Source organism: Lepidochelys olivacea (assembly GCF_965140295.1).
Source record: "Lepidochelys olivacea isolate rLepOli2 genome assembly, chromosome: 5".
Classification (NCBI taxonomy): domain Eukaryota; kingdom Metazoa; phylum Chordata; order Testudines; family Cheloniidae; genus Lepidochelys; species Lepidochelys olivacea.
In genome coordinates, this window is record NC_140415.1 from 2,741,595 (window position 1) to 2,768,564 (window position 26,970).

At 58.3% G+C, this 26,970-nt stretch overlaps 1 protein-coding gene across 2 annotated transcripts in view; it reads right to left on the reverse strand.

The window, feature by feature from the left end:
- Positions 1-19,969: 19,969 nt before the first annotated feature.
- Positions 19,970-26,970, reverse strand: part of PHF24 (PHD finger protein 24) — a 45,795-nt gene continuing 38,794 nt past the window's right edge. Inside the window, exon 8 of one of the 2 annotated variants that reach the window (XM_084628808.1) lies at positions 19,970-25,585. In XM_084628808.1, coding sequence (XP_084484934.1) covers positions 25,489-25,585 — 97 coding nt within the window. In that variant the 3' untranslated portion in view covers positions 19,970-25,488. Of the gene's footprint in view, positions 25,589-26,970 lie in introns of both variants that reach the window. The other variant, XM_084628807.1, reaches the window with a different exon arrangement.

The following is a 26,970-nucleotide window of genomic DNA, read 5'->3' on the forward strand; positions in this document are numbered from 1 at the left end:
GCACACCTCACAAGACTGGACATAGGTAGAAACATCCTTGCCCATTCCCTCCCAGTGGAATGATCCCCCCAAACGGTCTTTGGTCCTGTTCACCCCAGCATGGCCACTAGGGTGATCATGGGCTAAGCTCAAGAGCTTGGCCCGGTATTTAGTTGGAACTACCAACTGTCTCTGAGGATGCCAGTCTTCCTGGTGTCCACCAGAAAGAGTTTCCTTGTATAAAAGTCCTCTTTCTACAACAAACCTGGATCAATTAGAAGAGCTGAGAGGCGGTGGGTTGCTCCGTGCCGCCGTCCAAGCTCTCTGGAGGCTTTCATCTGCTTCCTGTTCGGTCTGGAACTGTTCCCTTGATGCTGGAGACATCAGTTCCTCATGGGATTGTGGACCTAGGCTTGGTCCCTCTGGAAGCGATATAGGGGATGGAGCTGTTTCTGTTGACTGTGAACCGCTCTCCGCTGGTGCACTATGTTGGGATTCAGGCTCCGGCTGAGCCTCTTGTGTAGGGTTATCGGCTGCTGCCAGTTCAGGTTCGGTGGGGACCTCTGGTGTTGAGGTTGCAAGTACTGGATTCAGTGCTGGCACGGGGTCTGGTGTTGGTTGTTTGGCTGGTTCCGGTTCTGGGACTGGTTCCGTCTGGGTCTCTGGGACTGGATCCACTACTGCTGTTGCAGACATTGGCCTGGGGTCCGGGTCCATCACCTCTGACCGGGCCCTGATAGAAGTTTCCGGAACAGAGCTACGCCCCATGGCTTGTTTAGCCTGGCTGCGGGTGACCGTTCCCACCCTCTTGGCCTGCTTCACGTGATTGGCCAAGTCTTCCCCCAACAGCATGGGGATGGGATAATCATCATAGACTGCAAAAGTCCACATTCCTGACCAGCCCTTGTACTGGACAGGCAACTTGGCTGTAGGCAAATTGAAAGAGTTGGACTTGAAGGGTTGAATCGTCACTTGGATCTCTGGGTTGATTAAATTGGGGTCCACTAAGGAAGCATGGATAGCTGACACTTGTGCTCCGGTGTCCCTCCACGCGGTGACCTTCTTCCCGCCCACACTCACAGTTTCCCTCTGCTCCAAGGGTATCTGGGAGGTATCTGGGCCTGTGGACCTCTGGTGTGATTCCGGTGCAATGAACTGTAATCTGTTGGGGTTCTTGGGGCAGTTGGCCTTTACATGCCCCAGCTCGTTACATTTAAAACATCGTCCAGCTGACGGGTCACCGGGGCGAGGTGGGTTGCTGGAGAACGGGGTGGTGGGACGATAAGGGGTCTGGAGGGTTCTTTGGGAGGTAGGTGGGGCTTTGGGCGGCCCCCGGTAATAGGGTGTGGTCTGGGGTGGTCCCTTCTGGTCTCCGCTCCAACTGCGACCAGTTTTCTTCTTCTCTGCCACCTCCACCCATCTGGCTCCAATCTCTCCTGCCTCGATTACAGTTTTGGGTTTCCCATCTAGGATGTATCTTTCTATTTCCTCAGGAACACCCTCTAAGAATTGTTCCATTTGCATTAGGAAGGGCAAATTTACTGGAGATTCAACACTTGCTCCTGATATCCAGGCATCCCAATGTTTCACAATGTGGTAGGCATGTCGGGTAAATGACATGTCTGGTTTCCACCTTAGGGCTCGGAACCTCCGACGAGACTGCTCGGGTGTTATCCCCATTCTGACTCTCGCCTTGGATTTAAACAGTTCATACTTGTTCATATGTTCTTTAGGCATTTCAGCTGCCACCTCAGCTAAGGGTCCACTGAGCTGCGGCCTCAGCTCTACCATGTATTGGTCAGTAGAGATGTTGTACCCAAGGCAGGTCCTTTCGAAGTTTTCTAAGAAGGCCTCAGTATCATCACCTGCCTTGTAGGTGGGGAACTTTCTGGGATGGGAAGTGGTACCTGGAGAAGGATTGCTAGGGTTTGTTGGTATATTCTGCTGGGCCTTTATCCTCTCCATCTCCTCCACATGCTTCCTTGCCTCCATTTCCCTCTTGTGGGCAGCCTCCTGTACCTCCTTCTCCAGCCGCATGAGTTCTATCTGTCTTTCATGTTCCCTTTGTTTTTCCTCAGCCTGAAATTTGGCTAATTCCAGCTGTAGTCGAGCCGAGGATTTGGCCATTCTAACCTCTCTGTTTTTAACTAACTTTACACCCGAGGTTTAGAAATAAACAAACAAAACTTGGCTGTAAAATTTTGCTGTGCTGGAATAGAATACCTATTCTCTGATAGTGATTGTCAGCCTACAGAAAAAGACAATTCCCTTGTCTCTGCTCTGGGCCCAAATTAAAGCAAAAAACCTCCAACTACTTGGAAACCTGCTTACCCAGCCCAAAGAAAAAAAAATTTCTTTTCAAACCTGTGCTCCTTGTAAAACAAAAAAAAATCAAAATCCTAAAAAAAAAACCCTGCCACTTTTGTCTCCAGGCAAATGGGTAGAGCACACACCCCCTATTTACTTTTAGGAAGAAAAGAAAAAAAAAAAAACCTCTGGGTTGGAAGACTGTGAATTTCCCTGCAGGAGTTAAGTACCCTGCCTCCAGGCAAAGAAAACCTGCAATTCACAAGATAATCCCCTTTTGTCTCTGCTTGGCCACAAAGCAGAGAGAAACCAAGCTGCTTTCAGTTTCAAAGCTGCTTCCTGGACTTCCTAAAAATTCCTTTTTAAAATCTGTATTTCTAGTTCAAAAAATCTCAACTGGATCTCAAAATGATTTCAGGTTAATCCCACCACTGTGCCACCATGTCACGGTTCCTCCCCCACTCTGAACTCTAGGGTACAGATGTGGGGACCTGCATGAAAAACCTCCTAAGCTTATCTTTACCAGCTTAGGTCAAAACTTCCCCAAGGTACAAAATATTACACCTTGGACTGGCCGCTACCACCACCAAACTAATACTGGTTACTGGGGAAGAGCTGTTTGGACGCGTCCTTCCCCCCAAAATACTTCCCAAAACCTTGCACCCCACTTCCTGGGCAAGGTTTGGTAAAAAGCCTCACCAATTTGCCTAGGTGACTACAGATCCAGACCCTTGGATCTTAAGAACAATGAACAATCCTCCCAACACTTGCACCCCCCCTTTCCTGGGAAATGTTGGATAAAAAGCCTCACCAATTTGCATAGGTGACCACAGACCCAAACCCTTGGATCTGAGAACAATGAAAAAGCATTCAGTGTTTTACAAGAAGACTTTTAATAAAAAATAGAAGTAAATAGAAATAAAGAAATCCCCCCTGTAAAATCAGGATGGTAGATATCTTACAGGGTAATTAGATTCAAAAACATAGAGAACCCCTCTAGGCAGAACCTTAAGTTACAAAAAAGATACACAGACAGAAATAGTTATTCTATTCAGCACAATTCTTTTCTCAGCCATTTAAAGAAATCATAATCTAACACATACCTAGCTAGATTTAGAACTTTTAGTAAGTAGACTCCATTCTTGGTCTATCCCCGGCCAAGACGACTACAGACAGACACAGACCCTTTGTTTCTCTCCCTCCTCCCAGCTTTTGAAAGAATCTTGTCTCCTCATTGGTCATTTTGGTCAGGTGCCAGCGAGGTTACCTTTAGCTTCTTAACCCTTTACAGGTGAGAGGAGCTTTCCCCTGGCCAGGAGGGATTTCAAAGGGGTTTACCCTCCCCTTTATATTTATGACAATGGCACTGCCTGACCCTGGCACTGCCTGCTGCCACCCCTGGCACGGCCCACTGTCATCATGGCACTGCCTGACCCTGGCACTGCCTGCTGCCACCCCTGGCACTGCCCACTGTCACCACAGCACTGCCTGCTTTTCACCCTGGCACTGCCCACTGCCACCCCTGGCACTGCCCACTGTCACCCCTGGCACTGCCCACTGTCACCACAGCACTGCCTGCTTTTCACCCTGGCACTGCCCCCTGCCACCCCTGGCACTGCCCACTGCCACCCCTGGCACTGCCCACTGCGTTTCACCCTGGCAATGCCCGCTGCCACCCCTGGCAATGCCCACTGCTTTTCACCTTGGCAATGCCTGCTGCCACCCCTGGCAATGCCTGCTGCTTTTCACCCTGGCAATGCCTGCTGCCACCCCTGGCACTGCCCACTGCCACCCCTGGCACAGCCCACTGTCACCCCTGGCACTGCCCCCTGCCACTCCTGGCAATGCCCACTGTCACCACTGCACTGCCTGCTTTTCACCCTGGCAATGCCTGCTGCCACCCCTGGCAATCCTGATTTTCACCCTGGCAATGCCCGCTGCCACGCCTGGCACTGCTTGCTGCCACCCCTGGCACGGCCCACTGTCACCCCTGGCACGGCCCACTGTCACCACAGCACTGCCTGCTTTTCACCCTGGCAATGCCCGCTGCCACCCCTGGCAATGCCTGATTTTCACCTTGGCACTGCTTGCTGCCACCCCTGGCACTGCCTGACCCTGGCACTGCCCACTGCCACCCCTGGCACGGCCCACTGTCACCACAGCACTGCCTGCTTTTCACCCTGGCAATGCCTGCTGTCAGCCCTGGCAATGCCTGACCCTGGCACTGCCTGCTGTCATCATGGCACTGCCTGACCCTGGCACTGCCTGCTGCCACCCCTGGCACGGCCCACTGTCATCATGGCACTGCCTGACCCTGGCACTGCCTGTGGGTGGGAAGCTGTCAATGGCCCTGAGGGGCAGCTGGGATGCTCTAGGTCACTGATTCTCAACCAGGGATCCAAGGCCCCCTAGGGGGGCCCTGAGCAGGTTTCAGGGGGGCCGCCAAGCCGGGCCGGCATGCGACTTGCTGGGACCCAGGGCAGAAAACCGGAGCACCACTGGATGGGGCTGAAGCCAAGGGCCCGAAGCCCCACCACCAGGGGCTGAAGCCGAAGCCTGAGCAACTTAGCTTCATGCAGCCCCCTGTGGTGTGGGGCCCAGGGCAGCTGTCCTGCTTGCTACCCACTAATGCTGGTCCTGGCTTTTATAGGCAGAAGAACAGTTGTTGTGGAACAAGCAGGTTGTGGAGTTTTTATAGCATGTTGTGGGGGGGACTCAGAAAGAAAAGGCTGCGAACCCCTGTTCTAGGTGGCCCAGGGGTGTCACTGCCAGGCCCTCCCTCCGGGGCTGGGCTGGCCAGGGTGTGTAAGTGCCAGGAGCTGTCGCAGTGTGGCTGGCTGGCGCTCCATGGGGCACAGGACTGCTGGGGCGAGGAGGATCTGCTGGGCCCAGAGAGCAGCGGGGCCTGAGCTCCTGCCCCAAGCGAGAGGCTGGTGCTCAGAGCTCAGGGACCAGCCCATCCTCGCCAGCAGAGTGCCAGCCCGTGCCAATCGCCGGCACCGGGCCCTGGCCTGCTGCCCTCTGACGGGCACTGGGGAGAGCAGGGCGAGGCCCGCGAGACCCTCGCGAAAGAGCCTTGGCCCGGCTGGTGCCCAAGGAGCAGCCGGGGCTCATTCCGGGGGGATTGAGGCTGTATGGGGTTGTCCCCATGCGACCCCTGTCACGGGGTCCCCGGGCGATGCTCTGGAACTGCTCCCTGCGAAGCCAGGCAGGACTCTGGGGCAGTCCCTCTCTGGGAGCAGCCTGTCTGCAGGACACACAGCTCACCCGGCTTCCCCCGTCCTGGGTCTGACCTCGGAGCATTCAGCCTCCTCTGCCCCTCCGTGCGCTTCCCACAGCGAGTCCGCTCAGGCGGGGTCCTGGGGAAGCCAGAGGGTCCTGCCCCCCAACTCCGCAGTCAGAGGTGACTCTCAGCCAGCCAGTAAAACAGAAGGTTTATTAGACGACAGGAACATGGTCTAACACAGAGCTTGTAGGTGCAGAGAACCGGACCCCTCAGCTGGGTCCATTTTGGGGGCAGTGAGCCAGACAGCCACGTCTGCACTTCACTCCATGTCCCAGCCAGCCCCAAACTGAAACTCCCTCCAGCCCCCCCTCCTCTGGGCTTTGTCCCTTTTCCAGGCCAGGAGGTCACCGGATTCCTTTGTTCTCCAACCCTTTAGCTCTCACCTTGCAGGGGGGAGGGGCCCAGGCCATCAGTGGCCAGGAAACAGGGTGTCGGTCATTCTCTGTGACCAGACCCCTGCACACACCTGCCCTCTAGGGCTCTGCAGTGATCCTACACCCTTACCCTCCACCCAGACACTCAAGAGCTGTATAGGGGAAACTGAGGCACCCCCGCACCATTCAGAGGAACCATTAAGAACAGTCCCGCTTCCCCTCCCCTCCGCTGGCAGAGCTGCCCCAGCCTCGGTCCGCCCAGGGTGGCAGGTGGGACAGTTCACCAGATGCCCAGCAGGTGGCACTCACAGACCACCTCAGCAGCGCGGGGGGCCTGGAGGGGCACAGCGGAGCCCCCGAGTGGGAGGCTGCGGGGGGTCTAATGCAGATCCCTTCCCTGTGCCCCCCTCCAGGCTGCTGCCTCCTTCGGTCCCACCCCACAGCCCCAGCCCAGACCTTCCCACCAGCTCCCCATTCATTGCAAGGGCCTGGCCGTCCCCTCCCCGTGCCCTCCGCCAGCACCGCCTGCCCCTCTGCCCCTCACGCATGGAGCAGCCTCCTGCACCTCGATCGCCCCTCTCCCAGCAGGACCCCACCTGAGACCCAGCCCGGCAGGACAGATGGAAACCAGGGGCCGCCTGCCCCAGCCTGGGAGCTGGGAGCGCTGCAGGATCCGCCCGGCTGTGCCAAGAGCCTGCTCTGCTTGGGGGTCCCCACCCCAGCCCGCTCCCCTGGCCAGGTTCCGAGTGCGATGCCTTCCCTGGGCCCCCTCTGGCTCAGCTCCGGCACCCAGCCGTCTGGGCAGCCCTCCCCCAGACATGCCAGGCTCAGCTCCGACTCCCAGCCGTCTGGGCAGCCCTCCCCCAGACATGCCAGGCTCCGCTCCGACACCCAGCCGTCTGGGCAGCCCTCCCCCAGACATGCCAGGCTCAGCTCCGACACCCAGCCGTCTGGGCAGCCCTCCCCCAGACATGCCAGGCTCAGCTCCGACACCCAGCCGTCTGGGCAGCCCTCCCCCAGACATGCCAGGCTCCGCTCCGACACCCAGCCGTCTGGGCAGCCCTCCCCCAGACATGCCAGGCTCAGCTCCGACACCCAGCCGTCTGGGCAGCCCTCCCCCAGACATGCCAGGCTCCGCTCCGACACCCAGCCGTCTGGGCAGCCCTCCCCCCGACATGCCAGGCTCAGCTCCGACATCCAGCCGTCTGGGCAGCCCTCCCCCAGACGTGCGAGGCTCAGCTCCGACACCCAGCCGTCTGGGCAGCCCTCCCCCAGACGTGCGAGGCTCAGCTCCGACACCCAGCCGTCTGGGCAGCCCTCCCCCAGACATGCCAGGCTCCGCTCCGACACCCAGCCGTCTGGGCAGCCCTCCCCCAGACATGCCAGGCTCCGCTCCGACACCCAGCCGTCTGGGCAGCCCTCCCCCAGACATGCCAGGCTCAGCTCCGACACCCAGCCGTCTGGACAGCCCTCCCCCAGACATGCCAGGCTCAGCTCCGACACCCAGCCGTCTGGGCAGCCCTCACCCAGACATGCCAGGCTCAGCTCTGACACCCAGCCGTCTGGGCAGCCCTCCCCCAGACATGCCAGGCTCAGCTCCGACACCCAGCCGTCTGGGCAGCCCTCCCCCAGACGTGCGAGGCTCAGCTCCGACACCCAGCCGTCTGGGCAGCCCTCCCCCAGACGTGCGAGGCTCAGCTCCGACACCCAGCCGTCTGGGCAGCCCTCCCCCAGACATGCCAGGCTCAGTTCCGACACCCAGCCGTCTGGGCAGCCCTTCCCCAGACATGCCAGGCTCAGCTCCGACTCCCAGCCGTCTGGGCAGCCCTCCCCCAGACATGCCAGGCTCAGCTCCGACACCCAGCCGTCTGGGCAGCCCTCCCCCAGACGTGCGAGGCTCAGCTCCGACACCCAGCCGTCTGGGCAGCCCTCCCCCAGACGTGCCAGGCTCAGCTCCGACACCCAGCCGTCTGGACAGCCCTCCCCCAGACATGCCAGGCTCAGCTCCGACACCCAGCCGTCTGGGCAGCCCTCCCCCAGACGTGCGAGGCTCAGCTCCGACACCCAGCCGTCTGGGCAGCCCTCCCCCAGACGTGCGAGGCTCAGCTCCGACACCCAGCCGTCTGGGCAGCCCTCCCCCAGACGTGCCAGGCTCAGCTCCGACACCCAGCCGTCTGGGCAGCCCTCCCCCAGACATGCCAGGCTCAGCTCCGACACCCAGCCGTCTGGACAGCCCTCCCCCAGACGTGCGAGGCTCAGCTCCGACACCCAGCCGTCTGGGCAGCCCTCCCCCAGACGTGCGAGGCTCAGCTCCGACACCCAGCCGTCTGGGCAGCCCTCCCCCAGACATGCCAGGCTCCGCTCCGACACCCAGCCGTCTGGGCAGCCCTCCCCCAGACATGCCAGGCTCAGCTCCGACACCCAGCCGTCTGGACAGCCCTCCCCCAGACATGCCAGGCTCAGCTCCGACACCCAGCCGTCTGGGCAGCCCTCCCCCAGACATGCCAGGCTCAGCTCCGACACCCAGCCGTCTGGGCAGCCCTCCCCCAGACATGCCAGGCTCAGCTCCGACACCCAGCCGTCTGGGCAGCCCTTCCCCAGACATGCCAGGCTCAGCTCTGGCATGGCCCAGCCGCCCAGAGGTGAGGCCTGGAGGGGACGTGGGGTCTCGCCTCAGCCTTGCTGAGTAATCTCCGGGCAGTGCAGTCCTCGCTGTCTCAGAGGCGAGCGGACGACGGCAGAGGGCAGCCTGGGCACTGCTGCCGGGACGCTGTGCCGGGCTTGGGCAGAGCTCACAGGAATCCAGCCAGGAGGCAGCGAGAGGAGGGGGCCAAGGCCAGACCTAGGCCCGGGCTCAGGGCCAGCAGGAGCCCGTTCAGGATTCGTCCTGGCGCCTAGTCTCCTGCCGGGGCGAGTTGCTCTCAGACCCCTCGGGAGTGACTCCAGGCAGAGATGGGCCGGGACCAGAACCACTTGGGAAGGGGGGGGGGAGGGGCTGGACTGGAGGCTGCCCCATTGCAGTTCTGGCCCCGAGACGTGTGCCCACCCGGTTGTTTTCTCAACCCGGACCAGCTGATCTCAGCAGCTCTCCCCCGCCGGCGTGTGTGGGGGGATCAGCCGGCAAGGCCAGCTCTCCCAGACCCACCTGCAGCCCTGATCCAAACCCTGCCCTAGCTCCAGTCTGGACCCAGCCACGGGTCCCCGGCCAGCTCTGCGGGACACCTCCTTGCTGCCCCACGTGCAGCTGGAAAGGGGGGTGCTGGCATGTCCTGTGACCCCTTTGGCCACAGGGCAGCCCTGGCCGGGAGGGGCCAGCCCGAGGCAGAAGGGCAAACTTTGTCCCCCTGACCAGGCTGTTTGGTGGCCCCATGTGTGAGATGAGTGGGAGGGTCTCAGCCCCGGGCCCACGTCACAGCCACCCCCACCTCCATGGCAGGCACTGGCTGACCCTCTGGCTCGCAGAGGGGCTGGGATCGGAGCCCACGCTGCCAGGGGCTCTCTGGTACCAGACGGCTGAGGCAGCTGCCAGGGCAGGGTGTGTGTGGTGGTCTTGCTGGGGAGGGGTTGTGGGGCGGCCGTGCTGCCTGGGGGGAGCCCTGGACGTGGCTGTTCCTGGGGCCGGGCTGCGGCCCACGCTCTGGTTCACCGCAGAGGTTGCTGAGCCGCACAGCAGTTGCCAGCTGCGGACGCTCCTGCTGCCCCCAGCTCCCCCCAGGCCCTGGGGGCTGCCCATGCCGCGGAGAGTCCCCAGTGGGGCTGCTAATCGCTCCTTGCTCGCACGGGCTGCGGAGCAGCAGCCGCGCGGAACAAAGGGCAGGGCCCAGCGGCCGGCAGGGGGGAGGCCAGCCAGCCCCGGCCACCTGCTGCCCTAATTAGCCAGCTCCCCGCCAGCGGCTGGAGGGAGCGTCTGGGAGCTTGGCCTCGCCTGCATGGAGCCCGGGTGGGAGCACTGGGCACAGCAGCGGGAGCGGAGCTGCAAGGACAGGCTGGGCCCTGCAGGGCGAGGAGCAGCCTCTCCTCCTCACCCCGAGCGCTGGACTGTGGCTGCCTGACCCCCCGCAAGGCCTCGCCGAGGGAGCCCCCAGCTATGGGGACGTGGCACAGGGTGGCTGGAACGACACCGAGGCCCCCGCGCTGCAGCAGGGCTGGGCAGGGGGCTGGCAGAGGCTGTCACTGTGCAGGGGGTGGCAGATCCCTCCTGTCCCAGCAGAGCCGTCTCGGTACCTGTCCGGTTGTATCTGGCAGGGGCGTTAGCCGCCCTCCCTGGGATTCTCTCCCCCTGGCTCTGCAGCGTCCCCAGCCCCCAGCGGGCAGGAATCGCGCGGCAGGCCCCAGGCAGGCCTGGGGTCGGCCCTTTGCCGCCGGGCGCTGGAGGATTTCAGGGCTGGGGACGTCCGGGTGCTCCTAGCGAGAGCTGAGGCTCCCCGGTGATGCCCTGGTTGCAGGAGCTGAGCTGGTGGAAAGCGCCGAGTGCGGCGAGACTTGCGGTAAAACGCCGACAGCAATTCCGGGCCCCAGGGCAGACCTGTCCATGGGCCCCCTACCACAAGCCGCGCCCGCATGGGCCGCCTGACGTTTGCGCTGCCCCCAGAACCCCTAGCTCCAGCGGGGCTCTTTCCCCCTCCGCCCCAGCCTCCCCATCAGGGCGTGCCCCCCCAGTGCAATGGGGCGTGATTGGTACCTTGCTTCTCCTCCACCACACCGCTGAGGCAGAAGTGGGTGAGGAGCAGCACCAGGACAGCGGCTGCCGGCGGCTCCAGTCCCCCATCCTGGGCTGAGAAATAACCCTCAGGGCTCGGTGCGTCCCCCCGGCGGCGCTCAGCTCCTCTCCCCGGGTCTGCGCCCCACGGCTCTGCTGACCACGCTGAGTGGGTGGGGTGGCGGCGGTGGCACCGGGGCTAAGAGGTACGGGCATCGTGCTCCCCGGCGCCTGGCAGCGGCTCCCACCCCATGGGCCTGGCAGAGAAAGTGCCCAGGGTGTGGCTGGGAGCTGGTGATTTAAAAGGGCCTGGGGCCCCTGGGCAATTGCCTCCTTCGCCCCATCCCGTCAGCGGGCCTGCCCTCGCTCCCTGTGGGAAAGGGCTGAGCCTGCCCCCTCTGCGGGCCTAGGGCTTCCTGTTATAAGAAAGGGCTTATATGCTATTTTATATGAATGTTCAATAAGTTTGCTCTTATAACTTAGCCTAAGTGACTAACTTAGCATAAGTGATTAAAGTAGTTGAAGCCTTAGGCCGAGGTCAAGCTGACCTGAGAGGAAGGTTGAAGAAGCAGCTACAAAACCAGTTGAGACTGCCCGTTATCCCTGAAGAGAAGCAAAGAATGCAAGGAGTAGGACTGACTGTCTCCGGAGCACATCCAGCACCCGACAACAGACTGTCCACTCAGCAACAGAGCTGTCCAATGGGAAAAAGCAGAGACCCCTACTCAGATTAGGGGATTGGACTTTGGACATGGGCGAGGGCAGTGTTACCAACTGTAGAGGGTATAATTGCTTGCAATTTCTGCAGGGCGGGGTTCCCTCTCCGGAGGCACCCAGCTCGAGCTGTATTTCTGTACACCGATAAAAGATGCCCGTGTAGATTGGACTCTGAATCTAGAACTCTGTGGGATCCTAGAGTCGAATCAAGCACCTAGAGGGGTGAGAGAAAGAGCTAATTGTTCTTTTTTCTTAACACTTCCCTCCCCGCTCACATCTGCAATTAGGGGGAGAGCATGGCCCTTGTCTCCCCACGGGCAGCGGCTGATTGGCCGTGGCTGCTGAGCAGCATCTGGCTGGCCCAGAGGGGCCGACGCGTCGGCTTGGCAGGAAAACACGCACTGCCGGGCAAACGAGCCCCTGGAGCGCAGCGCCTCCCCCCACAAACCGAGCAGGGTCTGAGCTCATCTCCAGCACAGGCCACGAAATCGGACCTGCTTTTCCCTGCAGTGAGCCCAAGAACTTGTCTGCTTACAGCGGCTCCTCACAGACTCAGAGATACTAAGCCCAGAAGGGACCCTTGTGATCATCTTGTCCAACCTCCCGCAGAGCACAGGCCTGAGACGGCCCTGAATTGAGAAAAACAGCCAGTCTTGATTTAAAACTGGCCAGTGAGGGAGAATCCACCAGAACCCTCGGTAAATTGTTCTAGTGGTTAATGACCCTCACTGTTAAATGTAGGCCTTATTTCCCCCAGCCTGAGTGTGTCTCGCTTCAACTTCCTGCCACTGGATCATGTTAGACTTTCCTCTGCGAGACTAAAATGATCAAATTTCTGTTTCCCGTGTAGGTCCTCAGACTATGCTCAAGTCACCCCGTAACCTTCCCTTTGCTCAGCTAACCAGACTGAGCTCCGTGAGTCTATCACTGTAAGGCAGGTTTCCAGTCCTTTAATCATTCTCGTGGCTCTTCTCTGACCCCTCTCTAATTTCTCAACGTCCTTCTGGAACTGTGGGCCCCAGACCTGGAGCCAGGATCCCAGCAGCGGCCGCACCAGAGCCAGGTACAGAGGGAAAATCACCTCCCTGCTCCCACTGGAGGTTCCCGGTTTATGCATCCTGGGATCGCATAGCCCTTTTGGCCAGTGTCACACTGGGAGCTCCTGTTCTGCTGATTATCCACCATCATCGCCAAATCCTTTTCAGGGTCATGGCTTCCCCAGGTAGTGTCCCCCACCCTGTAACTGTGGCCTGCTGCATTCTTTGTTCCTAGCTGTGTGACCTTACCTGTGGCTGTATTGAAATGCATGTTGCTTGCTTGCACCCCTTTCCCAAGCCCCCCAGATCGCTCTGTATCGGAGACCTGCCGTCAGGGTTACTTACCACCCCTCAATCCTGGGGTCAACTGCAAACTTCTTCAGGGAGGATTTTATGTTTTCTTCTAGGTCGCTGATAAATATGTGGGACCCAGTGAGAAGTGGGACCTCCTCCCCCTTTATGCTGGTGAATCACAACTCCTCCAGCCCCACCTGAGGGGACAGGCAGATGTGACATTGACAAACACCCGTGAAGGGAGAGCGCAGGAGGAAGCAGCTGGCTTATGAACACTACAGCAAAGCGCATAGGGGAGGGGAGTGCAGTGCCACCCTCCTGATCCACCACCCCAGCCCAGAGCACGGGGGGTGTCCCGGCTTGGCAGGATGGATGAAATGTAATGTGGATAAATGTAAAGTAATGCACATTGGAAAAAATAACCCCAACTATACATACAATATGATGGGGACTAATTTAGCTACGACTAATCAGGAGAAAGATCTTGGAGTCTTGACAGTGGACGAGAAGCTGGATATGAGTCAGCAGTGTGCCCTTGTTGCCAAGAAGGCCAATGGCATGTAGGAATGTTATCAGGAGGGCCAAATCGCACCTGGAGCTGCAGCTAGCCAGAGATGTCAAGAGTAACAAGAAGGGTTTCTTCAGGTATGTTGGCAACAAGAAGAAAGCCAAGGAAAGTGTGGGCCCCTTAATGAATGAGGGAAGCAACCTAGTGAGAGAGGATGTGGAAAAAGCTAATGTACTCAATGCTTTTTTTGCCTCTGTCTTCACTAACGAGGTCAGCTCCCAGACTGCTGCGCTGGGCATCACAAAATGGGGAAGAGATGGCCAGCCCTCTGTGGAGAAAGAGGCGGTTAGGGACTATTTAGAAAAGCTGTATGTGCACAAGTCCATGGGGCCAGACGAGTTGCATCCGAGAGTGCTGAAGGAATTGGCGGCTGTGATTGCAGAGCCATTGGCCCTTATCTTTGAAAACTTGTGGCGAACCGGGGAAGTCCCGGATGACTGGAAAAAGGCTAATGTAGTGCCAATCTTTAAAAAAGGGAAGAAGGAAGATCCTGGGAACTACAGGCCAGTCAGCCTCACCTCAGTCCCTGGAAAAATCATGGAGCAGGTCCTCAAAGAATCAATCCTGAAGCACTTGCATGAGAGGAAAGTGATCAGGAACAGCCAGCATGGATTCACCAAGGGAAGGTCATGCCTGACTAATCTAATCGCCTTTTATGATGAGATTACTGGTTCTGTGGATGAAGGGAAAGCAGTGGATGTATTGTTTCTTGACTTTAGCAAAGCTTTTGACACGGTCTCCCATAGTATTCTTGTCAGCAAGTTAAGGAAGTATGGGCTGGATGAATGCACTATAAGGTGGGTAGAAAGCTGGCTAAATTGTCGGGCTCAACGGGTAGTGATCAATGGCTCCATGTCTAGTTGGCAGCCGGTATCAAGTGGAGTGCCCCAAGGGTCGGTCCTGGGGCCGGTTTTATTCAATATCTTCATAAATGATCTGGAGGATGGTGTGGATTGCACTCTCAGCAAATTTGCGGATGATACTAAACTGGGAGGAGTGGTAGATACGCTGGAGGGGAGGGATAGGATACAGAAGGACCTAGACCAATTGGAAGATTGGGCCAAAAGGAATCTGATGAGGTTCAATAAGGATAAGTGCAGGGTCCTGCACTTAGGACGGAAGAACCCAATGCACAGCTACAGACTAGGGACCGAATGGCTAGGCAGCAGTTCTGCAGAAAAGGACCTAGGGGTGACAGTGGACGAGAAGCTGGATATGAGTCAGCAGTGTGCCCTTGTTGCCAAGAAGGCCAATGGCATTTTGGGATGTATAAGTAGGGGCATAGCGAGCAGATTGAGGGACGTGATCGTTCCCCTCTATTCGACATTGGTGAGGCCTCATCTGGAGTACTGTGTCCAGTTTTGGGCCCCACACTTCAAGAAGGATGTGGATAAATTGGAGAGAGTCCAGCGAAGGGCAACAAAAATGATTAGGGGACTGGAACACATGAGTTATGAGGAGAGGCTGAGGGAGCTGGGATTGTTTAGCCTGCAGAAGAGAAGAATGAGGGGGGATTTGATAGCTGCTTTCAACTACCTGAAAGGGGGTTCCAAAGAGGATGGCTCTAGACTGTTCTCAATGGTAGCAGATGACAGAACGAGGAGTAATGGTCTCAAGTTGCAGTGGGGGAGGTTTAGATTGGATATTAGGAAAAACTTTTTCACTAAGAGGGTGGTGAAACACTGGAATGCGTTACCTAGGGAGGTGGTAGAATCTCCTTCCTTAGAGGTTTTTAAGGTCAGGCTTGACAAAGCCCTGGCTGGGATGATTTAACTGGGAATTGGTCCTGCTTTGAGCAGGGGGTTGGACTAGATGACCTTCTGGGGTCCCTTCCAATCCTGATATTCTATGATTCTATGATTCTATGATTTTGGGATGTATAAGTAGGGGCATAGCCAGCAGATCGAGGGATGTGATCGTTCCCCTCTATTCGACACTGGTGAGGCCTCATCTGGAGTACTGTGTCCAGTTTTGGGCCCCACACTACAAGAAGGATGTGGATAAATTGGAGAGAGTCCAGCGAAGGGCAACAAAAATGATTAGGGGTCTGGAACACATGACTTATGAGGAGAGGCTGAGGGAACTGGGATTGTTTAGTCTGAAGAAGAGAAGAATGAGGGGGGATTTGATAGCTGCTTTCAGCTACCTGAGAGGTGGTTCCAGAGAGGATGGTTCTAGACTATTCTCAGTGGTGGAAGAGGACAGGACAAGGAGTAATGGTCTCAAGTTGCAGTGGGGGAGGTCTAGGTTGGATATTAGGAAAAACTTTTTCACTAGGAGGGTGGTGAAACACTGGAATGCGTTGCCTAGGGAGGTGGTGGAATCTCCTTCCTTAGAAGTTTTTAAGGTCAGGCTTGACAAAGCCCTGGCTGGGATGATTTAATTGGGTATGGGTCCTGCTTTTGAGCAGGGGGTTGGACTAGATGACCTCCTGAGGTCCCTTCCAACCCTGATATTCTATGATTCTATGATTCTATGAGTCATTGTGGATAGTTCTTTGAAGGCGTCCATGCAGTGCACAGCGGCAGTCAAAAAAGCAAACGGGATGGTAGGAATCATTAAAAAAGGGATAGAGAATAAGACGGAGAGTATCTTATTGCCCTTATATAAATCCATGGTACGCCCACATCTTGAATACTGCGTACAGATGTGGTCCCCTCATCTCAAAAAAGATATACTGGCATTAGAAATGGTTCAGAGAAGGGCAACTAAAATGATGAGGGGTTTGGAACGGGTCCCATCTGAGGAAAGATTAAAGAGGCCAGGACTTTTCAGACTGGAAAAGAGGAGACTAAGGGGGGTGGGGGGGGGATATGATAGAGGTCTATAAAATCATAAGTTATTTACTTGTTCCCATAATATAAGAACTAGGGGCCACCAAATGAAATTCACGGGCAGCAGGTTTAAAACAAATCAAAGGAAGTTCTTCTTCACCCAGTGCACAGTCAACCCGTGGAACTCCTTGCCTGAGGAGGTTGTGAAGGCTAGGACTATAACAGGGTTTAAAAGAGAACTGGATAAATTCATGGAGGTTAAGCCCATTAATGGCTATGAGCCAGGATGGGTAAGGAATGGTGTCCCTAGCCTCTGTTTGTCAGAGGGTGGAGATGGATGACAGGAGAGAGATCACTAGATCATTACCTGTTAGGTTCACTCCCTCTGGGGCACCTGGCATTGGCCACTGTCGGAAGACAGGATCCTGGGCTGGATGGACCTTCGGTCTGACCCAGTATGGCCAGTCTTATGTTCTTATGGGTTTGTCTGAACACCTCCCTTGCTAACGCAGTGCTGGAGCCACGGAAATGCTCCCTTTCATGCCGGGCTGCCCGGTTCTGCACCTTGTTAGCTCTTTGCAGCTGCATGCTGCACCCACTGCTGGAGGAGCCCATTGTGGCTTTGTTAGCCCAGGTGGGCTGGGACTTTGGGAAAGCCCCAAGCTGTCGCTCTGGACTGGCCTGGGCCTGGAGGGGGAATATCAAGCTGTGACAAAGTGGGAATTCGGCTTAATATTTTGTATGAATACTGTTTGTGCCTCAGGTTCCCCTATGTGCTGCAGGGTTAACTAGATGGTGGGAAAAGGTGGTTTATTCTTTGAAACGATCCAGGTGTGACTAATGCCTGGCTGTCGGGGGCCCCAAGCCCATGACAAACCCAGAAGACAATGGCCAGGACATCTGGTACCTAGCAGCTAACGACCTGGGACTGTCGGCCCCCTCTCCAGGAAGCCAGCCGGTTTTGGCCAGCGGGAGAACAAAGAGCCAAGGAGGCTGACCAGGTGACCTGTTTTGCCTGGCAATCAGAACAGAGTACGGAGGAGGCGCCCTTGGGTGCGGTATAGTGTGGGTGGCTGAAGCGGGACTCACGCTTCTGGACTGGGACAAGGAGGAGGCTCCAGGGGGCGGGGAGGAGGGGGGCAGGACTGACCCAGCTGGACTTTGCTGTAACCACGGCTGGCCTTAGGGAAAATGGCACGCTGCTCTAACTTGCATTTTGGTGCCCCTGACCCCCATGGGTGTGGCACCCCCCCATTGCCCCTGGCCCCCATGGGCTCCTCAGACTCCCCGCCCTCCTTTCCCCCCAACCCCTGCACTGTGCCCCCTTTGTCCAATGCATGCTCCTCCTCCTGCACCCCTAATCCCTACCCCCCCATCACTCCCAACCTCTGCCCCCCCCCCGCACCCTAATCCCTACAGTGGGCCACCTTCACCCGTAATTCCTGCACTTCCCTCCTGTGCCTCTAACCCCTGCACTGGGCATGCCCCCTTCACCTCAACCCCTGCCCCCCTCCTGTGCCCCTGACCCCTGCACTGTGTGTGTTCCCTCACCCCAACCCCTGTGCCCCAATCCCTGCATCCCCTTCACTCCTATCCCTGCACCTCCGTCCTGAGCCCTTAACCCCTGCACTGTGCCCCTTTGCCCCTAACCCTTGCATCCTCCTGCACCCACGTTGAGGAAACTGACCTGGATCACAAAGCAGCTGGCATTGCTGCTCGCTCCCCCATTGGACTGCTGCTCCTCCACCCCTGTGCAGCCCTAGGGGTTGTGGGGGGGGCCGGGATTTCCGTACACCCCTCCTCAATTTCCCCAGCACCCCACAATTACATGCAGTGTTGCCAATTTAGTCGTTGGTTGGAAATTTGAACTGAAATGAAGTGAACAAATCACTCATGAAATGATTTGTAAGCAAGGTCTGAATGAGCTCTCCCTGCCCTTGACACGGTGATCAGTTTTGTAACCCGGCACCCGCCAAAATTGATCACTTGGGCAGCACAGCTCTGGCTGCTGAATATGTAGGCAGAATAGGTATCCAGTCTGATCCGGAAGCCTTTCCACCCACCACTGGCTCATCACTAGCTGTCAGGGGAGAGCTCAGGCAGACCTTGCTTACAAATCACTTTATAATCCCTGGCTAATGCTCAGCCACCAAGCTTCCAACCCATCGCATGTAAAGATGTGGGGTTTGGAGGGACAATTTGTCCTTGATTCTGGGCGTAGACGTCTAGCCGTTAGAACAGGAGAATGGCCAGACTGGGTCAGACCAGTGCCCCGTCTAGCCCGGTGTCCTGACTTCCAAATTCCCGCTGCCCCCTCCCCCAGAGTTGCGTCTGGGTGGGAATTCCCGCTGCCCCTCCGCCTGGCAGGATGTGGTGGGGTGCAGGGAGGGGGCTGGGCCGGTGAGCTCCATTGTCAGCTGTTTCACTGAACCTGCTGCTTCTTCATTTATGTCCCGTGCCCTGTGCCCGGCTCCCAAACCGCCTGGCGGCATCAGCTCAACCTGCCAGATTCTGCTCCCAGTTACCCTGGGGGAAATCCAGAGACATGTGCCCCGTGTAAACGCCCCAGACCCCCTGCCTCAGAGCAGGCCGGGAGCGGGGAGCGGCTCTGGGCTAGGCTGGGGAGAGCTGTCAGCGGCTGTGACTCAGCACCTCACAAGCTCCATGCTCTGAAATGCAGCCTCTGGTTTTTTTCCTCTGCACAATAATCCTGTATTCCAAGACCAGTACATCCCCTCCCCCTTCCCCGCTGCATTCCCAACAGGCCCCCAAAGCCCCAGGCTGCTCACGCCCGCCTCCAAGGCGCTGCTCCATCTGCAGGACAGTAACCAGCCGGGAGCCCCCGAGGGGCTCGCTAACGGGCCAGCAGGGTCGCTGCCTTGCCAAGCCAGCTGTTCCCCACTGCCAGGCCCAGAGCACTGATCTGGGAAGCCAGACACAAGAGGGGTCATCGTGACTGGGGAGGGGGGCGGGGGGGAGCATTGCCTGGGCACAGCTCCCAGCACCCCAGGGAGCAAGAGCCTGGGGCTGGAGAGAGCATCTCCCCCCTGCACTTTCCTCAGCTCCCCGCCCCCCGAAAGCTGCAGCCAGCGCGGCCCCTTCACAGGAGCCCAGCCCAAGGCAGGAGCCTTGGTGTCTCGGGCTGAGGCTCAGACAAGAAGGATGGCCCAATGGTCAGGGCACTAGCCTAGGACTTGGGAGACCGGGGTTCTAAGCCCCTGCAAGGCCACAGCCTCCCCGTGTGACCCTGGGCGAGTCCTGTCACCTCGCCGTGCTGTGGTTCCCCAGCTGGGGATAACTGGGCGGCTAATGCTGGGGTGGTGCTCAGTTACTGCAGCCGTGGGCACCAGGGCAGTGCCGGAGCTGGACGGTGTCTCACCAGGCATAGTCCTGGTGGGCCCTGGCAGCCTGTCCCCCTCTGCTTTGGGTGGCTCCATCCCAGTGCCCAGACTGGATGCGCCCACTGCTGGAGTGTATCCCGCCAGGGGCTGAGGCCTGAGCTGCACAGGCCACGCCACTGACGAGGATGCTAAACAAAGGCCCAGGAGGGAGCTGAGTTCAAGTTCACAGCAAGTCCCCTGGCTAGGGAGCTCGGCCCAGGGGGTCTGGGCCTGCCCTGGCTAGTGCTGAGGGGAGGCACTGAGGATGGGCTGCTCATGGCCTCTCTGGAGCGAGGGAACCGGGAGTCACCTCACAAGCCATTGGCACTCGAGGGCAGCCACAGCGTCCAAGGACAGAATGGGCCACTGCGTGAAGTTCCCATCTCAGCAACTGGGATACGGACTCACCAGGCGCCGCGGGCCCAGGGTGCACCAGCCACGGTCACTGGACCCCTGCATCATTGCAGCAGCCCCTCGGGGTTACCGCCCTTAGGAACTCCCCAGAGCTGCTGGTGACCGAGCGATACCGAAATCCAAAGACCAACAGATCTATCGAGGTTGGACACAGCTGTTTAATGAACACATCTCGCTGCACAGCCCTTCTCACGCCTCGCGGCACCTCCCAATGACCAGCCGTTGCCCCGGTCCCACTGACAGCAGGCCATGGGGCTGTCTCAGCAAACCTGGGGGGCTGACTCCCCCATGCTCCCCGCTCCCGCTGCAGCCATTGGCACCTGCGCAAAGCGGGGGTAAAATGCAGCCCAGGCAGAAGGGTCGGGCTCCACACAAGGCGCAGGGGAACGGGCCCCTTTACCTGTCCAGTGCCCCCCAGCTGCCACATGGGGTGTGGGAATTTGGGTAACTGACTGGCTCTGCCCCCCCGACCCTGGCCTCCACGCGGCCTGGCTGGCTGGGTGTAACCCATGCACTTCTTACCCAGCGAGCCAAGCGAGACCTGTGTCCCCAGCCAGCCCGTGGGGCTCACCACCACAGGCCCCCAGAGACGACACTTCCCAGCCGTGCACAGGCTGCAAGGCATGTTGGGGCACGTAGTCTCCGCAGGTCGGGCCTCTGTTAAAGGTGGAGGCTGCACGCAGCTCCATTTCCCGCAAACGAAGGGCAGCCTTCAGTGCCCAGGGCTGGAGCATCACCCTGGGTCACCAGCCAGAGAGAAGCAGGCTGAGGGCGTCAGAGCGGCGCAGAGGGTACAGATGCAGGACTGCCCTCATATCAACAGAGAACATGTCTAAATCCCCTGGGTGCATGGGGATAGCTCCCCATTTGGTTATCTCCTGGGCTCAAGCAGAAAGATCCAGGAAACTACCTGCCCCCGGGTCCCTGAGCTTTCCTTTGCCCGTGTCTCCTCTGGCCCATTAACTCAGCAGTGGGCCTCTTGGAGGGAACCCCCCGTATATTATCCCTGCCTCGTAAATGCGCTCTCCTGCTGCCCTCATTTCAATCCTGACGTGCGCTCGGCGATGTGCCAGCCCTGGAGTGCGAGTACGAGGAGCGCTCGTCCCTGGCACACCGGCTGCGAGAGCTGCCTGAGAGCCTCGGACCCACTGCGAGCGCTGCTCCCGACTGCCCCGGGGAGGAAAGGCACCGCTGGGGGCTGACGCGTGTGTGAGAGCAGGGCCGGCTCGGACGTGCAGCTCGTCCCTGGCACACCGGCTGCGAGAGCTGCCTGAGAGCCTCGGACCCACTGCGAGCGCTGCTCCCGACTGCCCTGGGGAGGAAAGGCACCGCTGGGGGCTGACGCGTGTGTGAGAGCAGGGCCGGCTCGGACGTACAGCTGCCTCTCGTGGCTTCTCGCCAGGCCGTGTCCCGGGTGGTGTCTGTTGGGGCAGTTCCATGGCCCTAACTCTCTGCCACCGTTAAATGGGCTGCCCCACGGAGGGACGGCTTTCACAAGCAGGACCGGTAGGGGAGCGGCCTTGGCTCAGCATCGCGGTCCGTGCCTGGGACGCCCACGGGCCGAACGTGACCGAGGGTGCATTGCAATGCAGCCCGCGGCTCCACTCCTTTCCGACGCAGGGCTGTGGCGCGTGGAGACTGTGGGTCCCAGGATGTTGTGCTCCACCTTGATCTGGGGGGCACTGTGGGCTGGGGCCTGTCGTCTCCTCACCTGCACCTCCTCTGGGGCCGTACGGGTGGGCACAATCTGCTCCGGGTTAGGCATGGTTGGTGCAGCTCGCCAGCTGTTTGCAAGGTGCCAACAGTCGTGTGGTGACAAAGTCTGGGCGTGTTGCTCCACGCCGTCTGTGCCCACGCACCAGGACGAGAGGCGCCAGAGGAATCCCCTAGATAGACAGCATGGTTGGGCTCCTGTTTGGGTCACTCCTGTGCACTTGAATCTTTTACGTTCAGCAGCAGCAACCCTTCAGCCTCTCCCCACGCCGGGCCCACCCCACGCACACCCTGTGTGGCCCCAGGTTACATTCACCATCCCAGTGGACACGGGGCAGGGCTGCTGAGACGGTGACTCGGGCAAGCCTGTAACGAGGAAGGTTATAGTCTATAGTGTATGGACGGGGATGGAGCAGGAGAGGGCGTTGCAGGCAGCAGGGCAGGCTTCCTTCTAAAAACAGGACGATGGTCTGGGCAGGTCCCTGAGAAGCCAACAGCTGTTGTGCTCCGAATATACTTGAAACAAAGCTAATTGGCCAGTGAACCCCCAAGAACGGAGAGCTGCAAGATCTGGAGTGAGCGGTCATCCATGAGCTGCTTCCCAGGAGACAGAGCAACCCCACTGGCCAGACATGACTCATTGTGCCAGAGCGACCCCACTGACCATGGACTCATTGTCGCTGGGGTGGGGTTGCACCTAGGCCCTCCCGTCACAATGGGATTGATTCCTCCAGCAATCTCTGGCGCTGTGTCCTCTCCTTTCAGCCTTCCCAAGCCAGGCCCACTGGACGATCTAGCAAAGCGAAAGCGAAAGCATTTGCCACACTGGATCAGACAGTTGGATCCTGCCTCCGGCAAGTCTTGGATCCTGCCTGTGGCAAGGGCGGCAATCGGGTGCTTCCGAAGTGACCCCCCGACACGTGACAATGCCCCATGGGTGGAAATTCCCTCCTGAGTCCTGTGGTGCTCCAGGCAGAGCTGTCAGGAAGGACTTTATTTCCGGCGGTGGCTGGGCCTGGCCAGGAAGCAGGCCATGCCTGATGTAGCCATTTTATCTCCGCTAGGTTGAACTGTGACCGATTTCCCTCTCCCCTTAGCTGAGCCAGCATTTGCTGCAGCCGCTCAGCTCATATGCAGCTGGCTCTGGGGATGGCCAAGTGCTTATTAATGAGAGGCAGAGCCCACCGAGGGGGGAGGCCCTCTCTGCTGTTCTCGGCGCAGCTCACGGAGCCTCTGTCTACACAGGAGAGCTCTTGCTGTGGGAGCCTCACACCTTCTGCTTTCCCTGCCCGAAGAAACAGCACAAGAGCAAACCTCAGTTCTGCCCAGAACTGCTCCTGGAGAGGCCCAAGCCTGCTGATTCTGATCCCTGCCCTTGCCGGAGGCTAAGGGATCCAGTGACCTCTTGTTGCTCCCCATGGATCTCCTCTCTCAGGCTCTCAGCTTCTGCTCGAATAAATTGGTTAGTCTCTAAGGTGCCACAAGTCCTCCTTTTCTTTTTGCGAATACAGACTAACACGGCTGTTACTCTGGAAGCTTCTGTACCGGCTTTAGACATCGTGAATGCAGGCTGGTTCCTAGCTCCCCTGATGCACTGCCATAAGCTGATCCAGGCCCTTTTATAGGCTTTGGGGGTGGGGGATCTGTGGGTCAAGTAGCTGGTGGAGTCCATGGCCACCTTCCTAGTGAATACGTAGGCGCGGAGACTACAGATGCCAGCATGCAATGCTCTGTCTCCAACCAAGCACCCTCTGCTTGGGTTGGGTCAAGGCACTGCATTCTGGGCAGGCTGCGCCTTTGCGTTCAAGGGGAAGGTAGCTGGTCCCTGTGGCCGTGTTCTGTGGTGGGTAAGCTGGGTGGGGTGGAAATCTGGTCCCTCCTGATAGTGTCTCAGACGAGTTTGCTGATCTTGCATCATGGTGCAATACTGGCTTCCCTTTGTAGGGAACAGGAGGCACTGTTATGAACAGCTATCGGGTCCCGAGTGCCAATGGGGGCTGCTAGCACTGTGCCTGTGAAAGATGTGCAAAGCTAGTGCACGTGTGTCACCATTGCCCCCGGTAGGTGGAACTGGAACTGCTCAGCTGTGTGTCACAGCTCCTGTACGGCTAACAGTAAAAGAAGATTCTTCTTTGACTCCGGGCACTGGCCGGTGCTTTTGGAGCAGGAGGGCATGACTTCTATCCTGGCTTATGGCTGTGAAGTCACGGGTGGCTACGGATTCCATAAAGTCTGGCGGAGGGCTCGGAATTCGCAGACATGCGATGCTGTGTAGTCAAGGCAGGTAGCTGGCGCCTGACAACTTTGAGAGGACTAAGAAATACAAGAAACTCGTCTCCCTTCTTCACGCATGGCAAGGCCAGAAGGGACCACTGTGATCCTCCAGCCTGCCCTCCTGCCTAACCCCGCCCCATGACGCCTGCATCCAGCCCAGTACTGGTGAGTGAGCTAGCAAGCGTCTTCTAGAAAGACATCCCGGGGGGAGGCCCAGGTTACGTTCGCAGCAACGCTTCGACAACTCCGGCCACGTCCTCGTTCCATAAACACAGGGGGCCTGATCCTCCTCCCCCCCCACCGCAGTGAACCCGACTCACTTCACTGGAGCTGACACTGATGGGAGCGAGAGGGGAAGCCGGCCCCGTGACAAGCAGCCGACACACCGCCCAGCTCTCAGGATTGTCCTGATGGGCCTCCTGGCTGGCAGAGCAGCGCCTGGCGCCTGACCCGGGAGGTGGAGCTGCTCAAAGGGAGTTCTCTGTGGCTCGTTTATGCAGCCGCAGCGGTGGGCCGGGTATTTCCCAGCCTGAGGAAAGCAGTTCCCCACATGCCCGCTCCTGGGGACACGGAGCCGCTCTGCCCCGAATCCACCCTGCCCCCCACCCAGCCCTCTCGGCCAGGGCAGGACTGTCGCTCGGACAGAGACCAGGGTCTGACTCTTCTCCAGGAGACGGGTGTGAACCAGGAGCAGCTCCGTGGCGGCGGTCACACTGCTGATCTGGTGGTGGTGGTGAGGGGTGACCCAGGCCCGGTATGCCATGTCCTAGCTGGGGTCTCATGGCGTTCAGCTCTTGCTCCATGCCCAGCTCCCCGGCAGGCTGCTCTCCCAGCCGGAGATCTGCTCACACAGGGAGGCTGGAATATGGGTGTCGAGAGCCACCGTGCAGAGCGGAGAGGGTAACACTGCCCTGGCCGCTGGGGACCAGCCCTGAGAGCCTTTGGTGAAAGCGGATGGCGTGTGTCTGGGGGCGGGTCCCAGAGAGCAGGGGAGAAGCTGGGACGGTGCCCGGCCCAGCTTGCCAGCGGCAGGGCAGCCCCGCAGGCCTTGCTGCCCCGGCTCAGCCAACACACCTCCCTCTGCTCTCCACCGGGCACGCCCGTGCCATTGCTGGGCCAGCAGGGGCCTCGTTAGTCCACAGCCACCGGGGTCCGCCAACCTGCCGCGACGGCACAGGGCTACCTCGACTCTGGGAACCGTCCAGCCGCGTAAGTGGGGGCTTGCATGGGCTTTCTCTGCCAATCAGAAGCCAGAATGGTGCTGGACTGTTTGTGTTCAGTCCTCTCTCCACTAATCAGAAGTCTGCCGAATTTCGTGGGGGTGTGTGGGGGGGGGCAGCTCCCTCTCAGCCAATCAGAAACCAGAACTCTACTGAGCTGGGGGTGTGGCTGGGCGTGGTGCGGGGTTTGGGGCCTCGCTCCACCCATCCGAAGTCTGCTGGGCCGTGGTGAGGGAGGGGAGCCGGGTGTGGCTACCTGAGGCCCATGGGAGATGGGGCAGCAGGCTGGAGCGCCCTTCTGGCGGGTGAAGCAGACTGTCAGCTCCTTCAGCTGCAAGCTCGGCGAATACAGAACACAATGGCTAGGACTGGGCTCCGTGCATCCGGCCTCCCGCCCGCTCATGCATTGTCCAGGTTGGGAGCCCTCGCCCGGCCCCTGTCCCGGGCAGCGGCTATGCCAGCGGCTTCAGGTGGATGGCGGCGCTGTTGGGGCGGGCGGCGAGGATGTAGATGACGTTCTCTTTCAGGAAGGTCGGCCAGTCGACAAGCCTGCTGGGGAGAGCGGAGGGGGCTTAGTGTGGGGGCCACATAGAATCATAGAATATCAGGGTTGGAAGGGACCCCAGAAGGTCATCTAGTCCAACCCCCTGCTCGAAGCAGGGCCAATCCCCAACTAAATCATCCCAGCCAGGGCTTTGTCAAGCCTGACCTTAAAAACCTCTAAGGAAGGAGATTCTACCACCTCCCTAGGTAACGCATTCCAGTGTTTCACCACCCTCTTAGTGAAAAAGTTTTTCCTAATATCCAATCTAAACCTCCCCCACTGCAACTTGAGACCATTACTCCTCGTTCTGTCATCTGCTACCATTGAGAACAGTCTAGAGCCATCCTCTTTGGAACCCCCTTTCAGGTAGTTGAAAGCAGCTATCAAATCCCCCCTCATTCTTCTCTTCTGCAGGCTAAACAATCCCAGCTCCCTCAGCCTCTCCTCATAACTCATGTGTTCCAGACCCCTAATCATTTTTGTTGCCCTTCGCTGGACTCTCTCCAATTTATCCACATCCTTCTTGTAGTGTGGGGCCCAAAACTGGACACAGTACTCCAGATGAGGCCTCACCAATGTCGAATAGAGGGGAACGATCACGTCCCTCGATCTGCTTGCTATGCCCCTACTTATACATCCCAAAATGCCATTGGCCTTCTTGGCAACAAGGGCACACTGCTGACTCATATCCAGCTTCTCGTCCACTGTCACCCCTAGGTCCTTTTCCGCAGAACTGCTGCCTAGCCATTCGGTCCCTAGTCTGTAGCTGTGCATTGGGTTCTTCCGTCCTAAGTGCAGGACCCTGCACTTATCCTTATTGAACCTCATCAGATTTCTTTTGGCCCAATCCTCCAATTTGTCTAGGTCCTTCTGTATCCTATCCCTCCCCTCCAGCGTATCTACCACTCCTCCCAGTTTAGTATCATCCGCAAATTTGCTGAGAGTGCAATCCACACCATCCTCCAGATCATTTATGAAGATATTGAACAAAACCGGCCCCAGGACCGACCCTTGGGGCACTCCACTTGATACCGGCTGCCAACTAGACATGGAGCCATTGATCACTACCCGTTGAGCCCGACAATCTAGCCAGCTTTCTACCCACCTTATAGTGCATTCATCCAGCCCATACTTCCTTAACTTGCTGACAAGAATACTGTGGGAGACCGTGTCAAAAGCTTTGCTAAAGTCAAGAAACAATACATCCACTGCTTTCCCTTCATCCACAGAACCAGTAATCTCATCATAGAAGGCGATTAGATTAGTCAGGCATGACCTTCCCTTGGTGAATCCATGCTGGCTGTTCCTGATCACTTTCCTCTCATGCAAGTGCTTCAGGATTGATTCTTTGAGGACCTGCTCCATGATTTTTCCAGGGACTGAGGTGAGG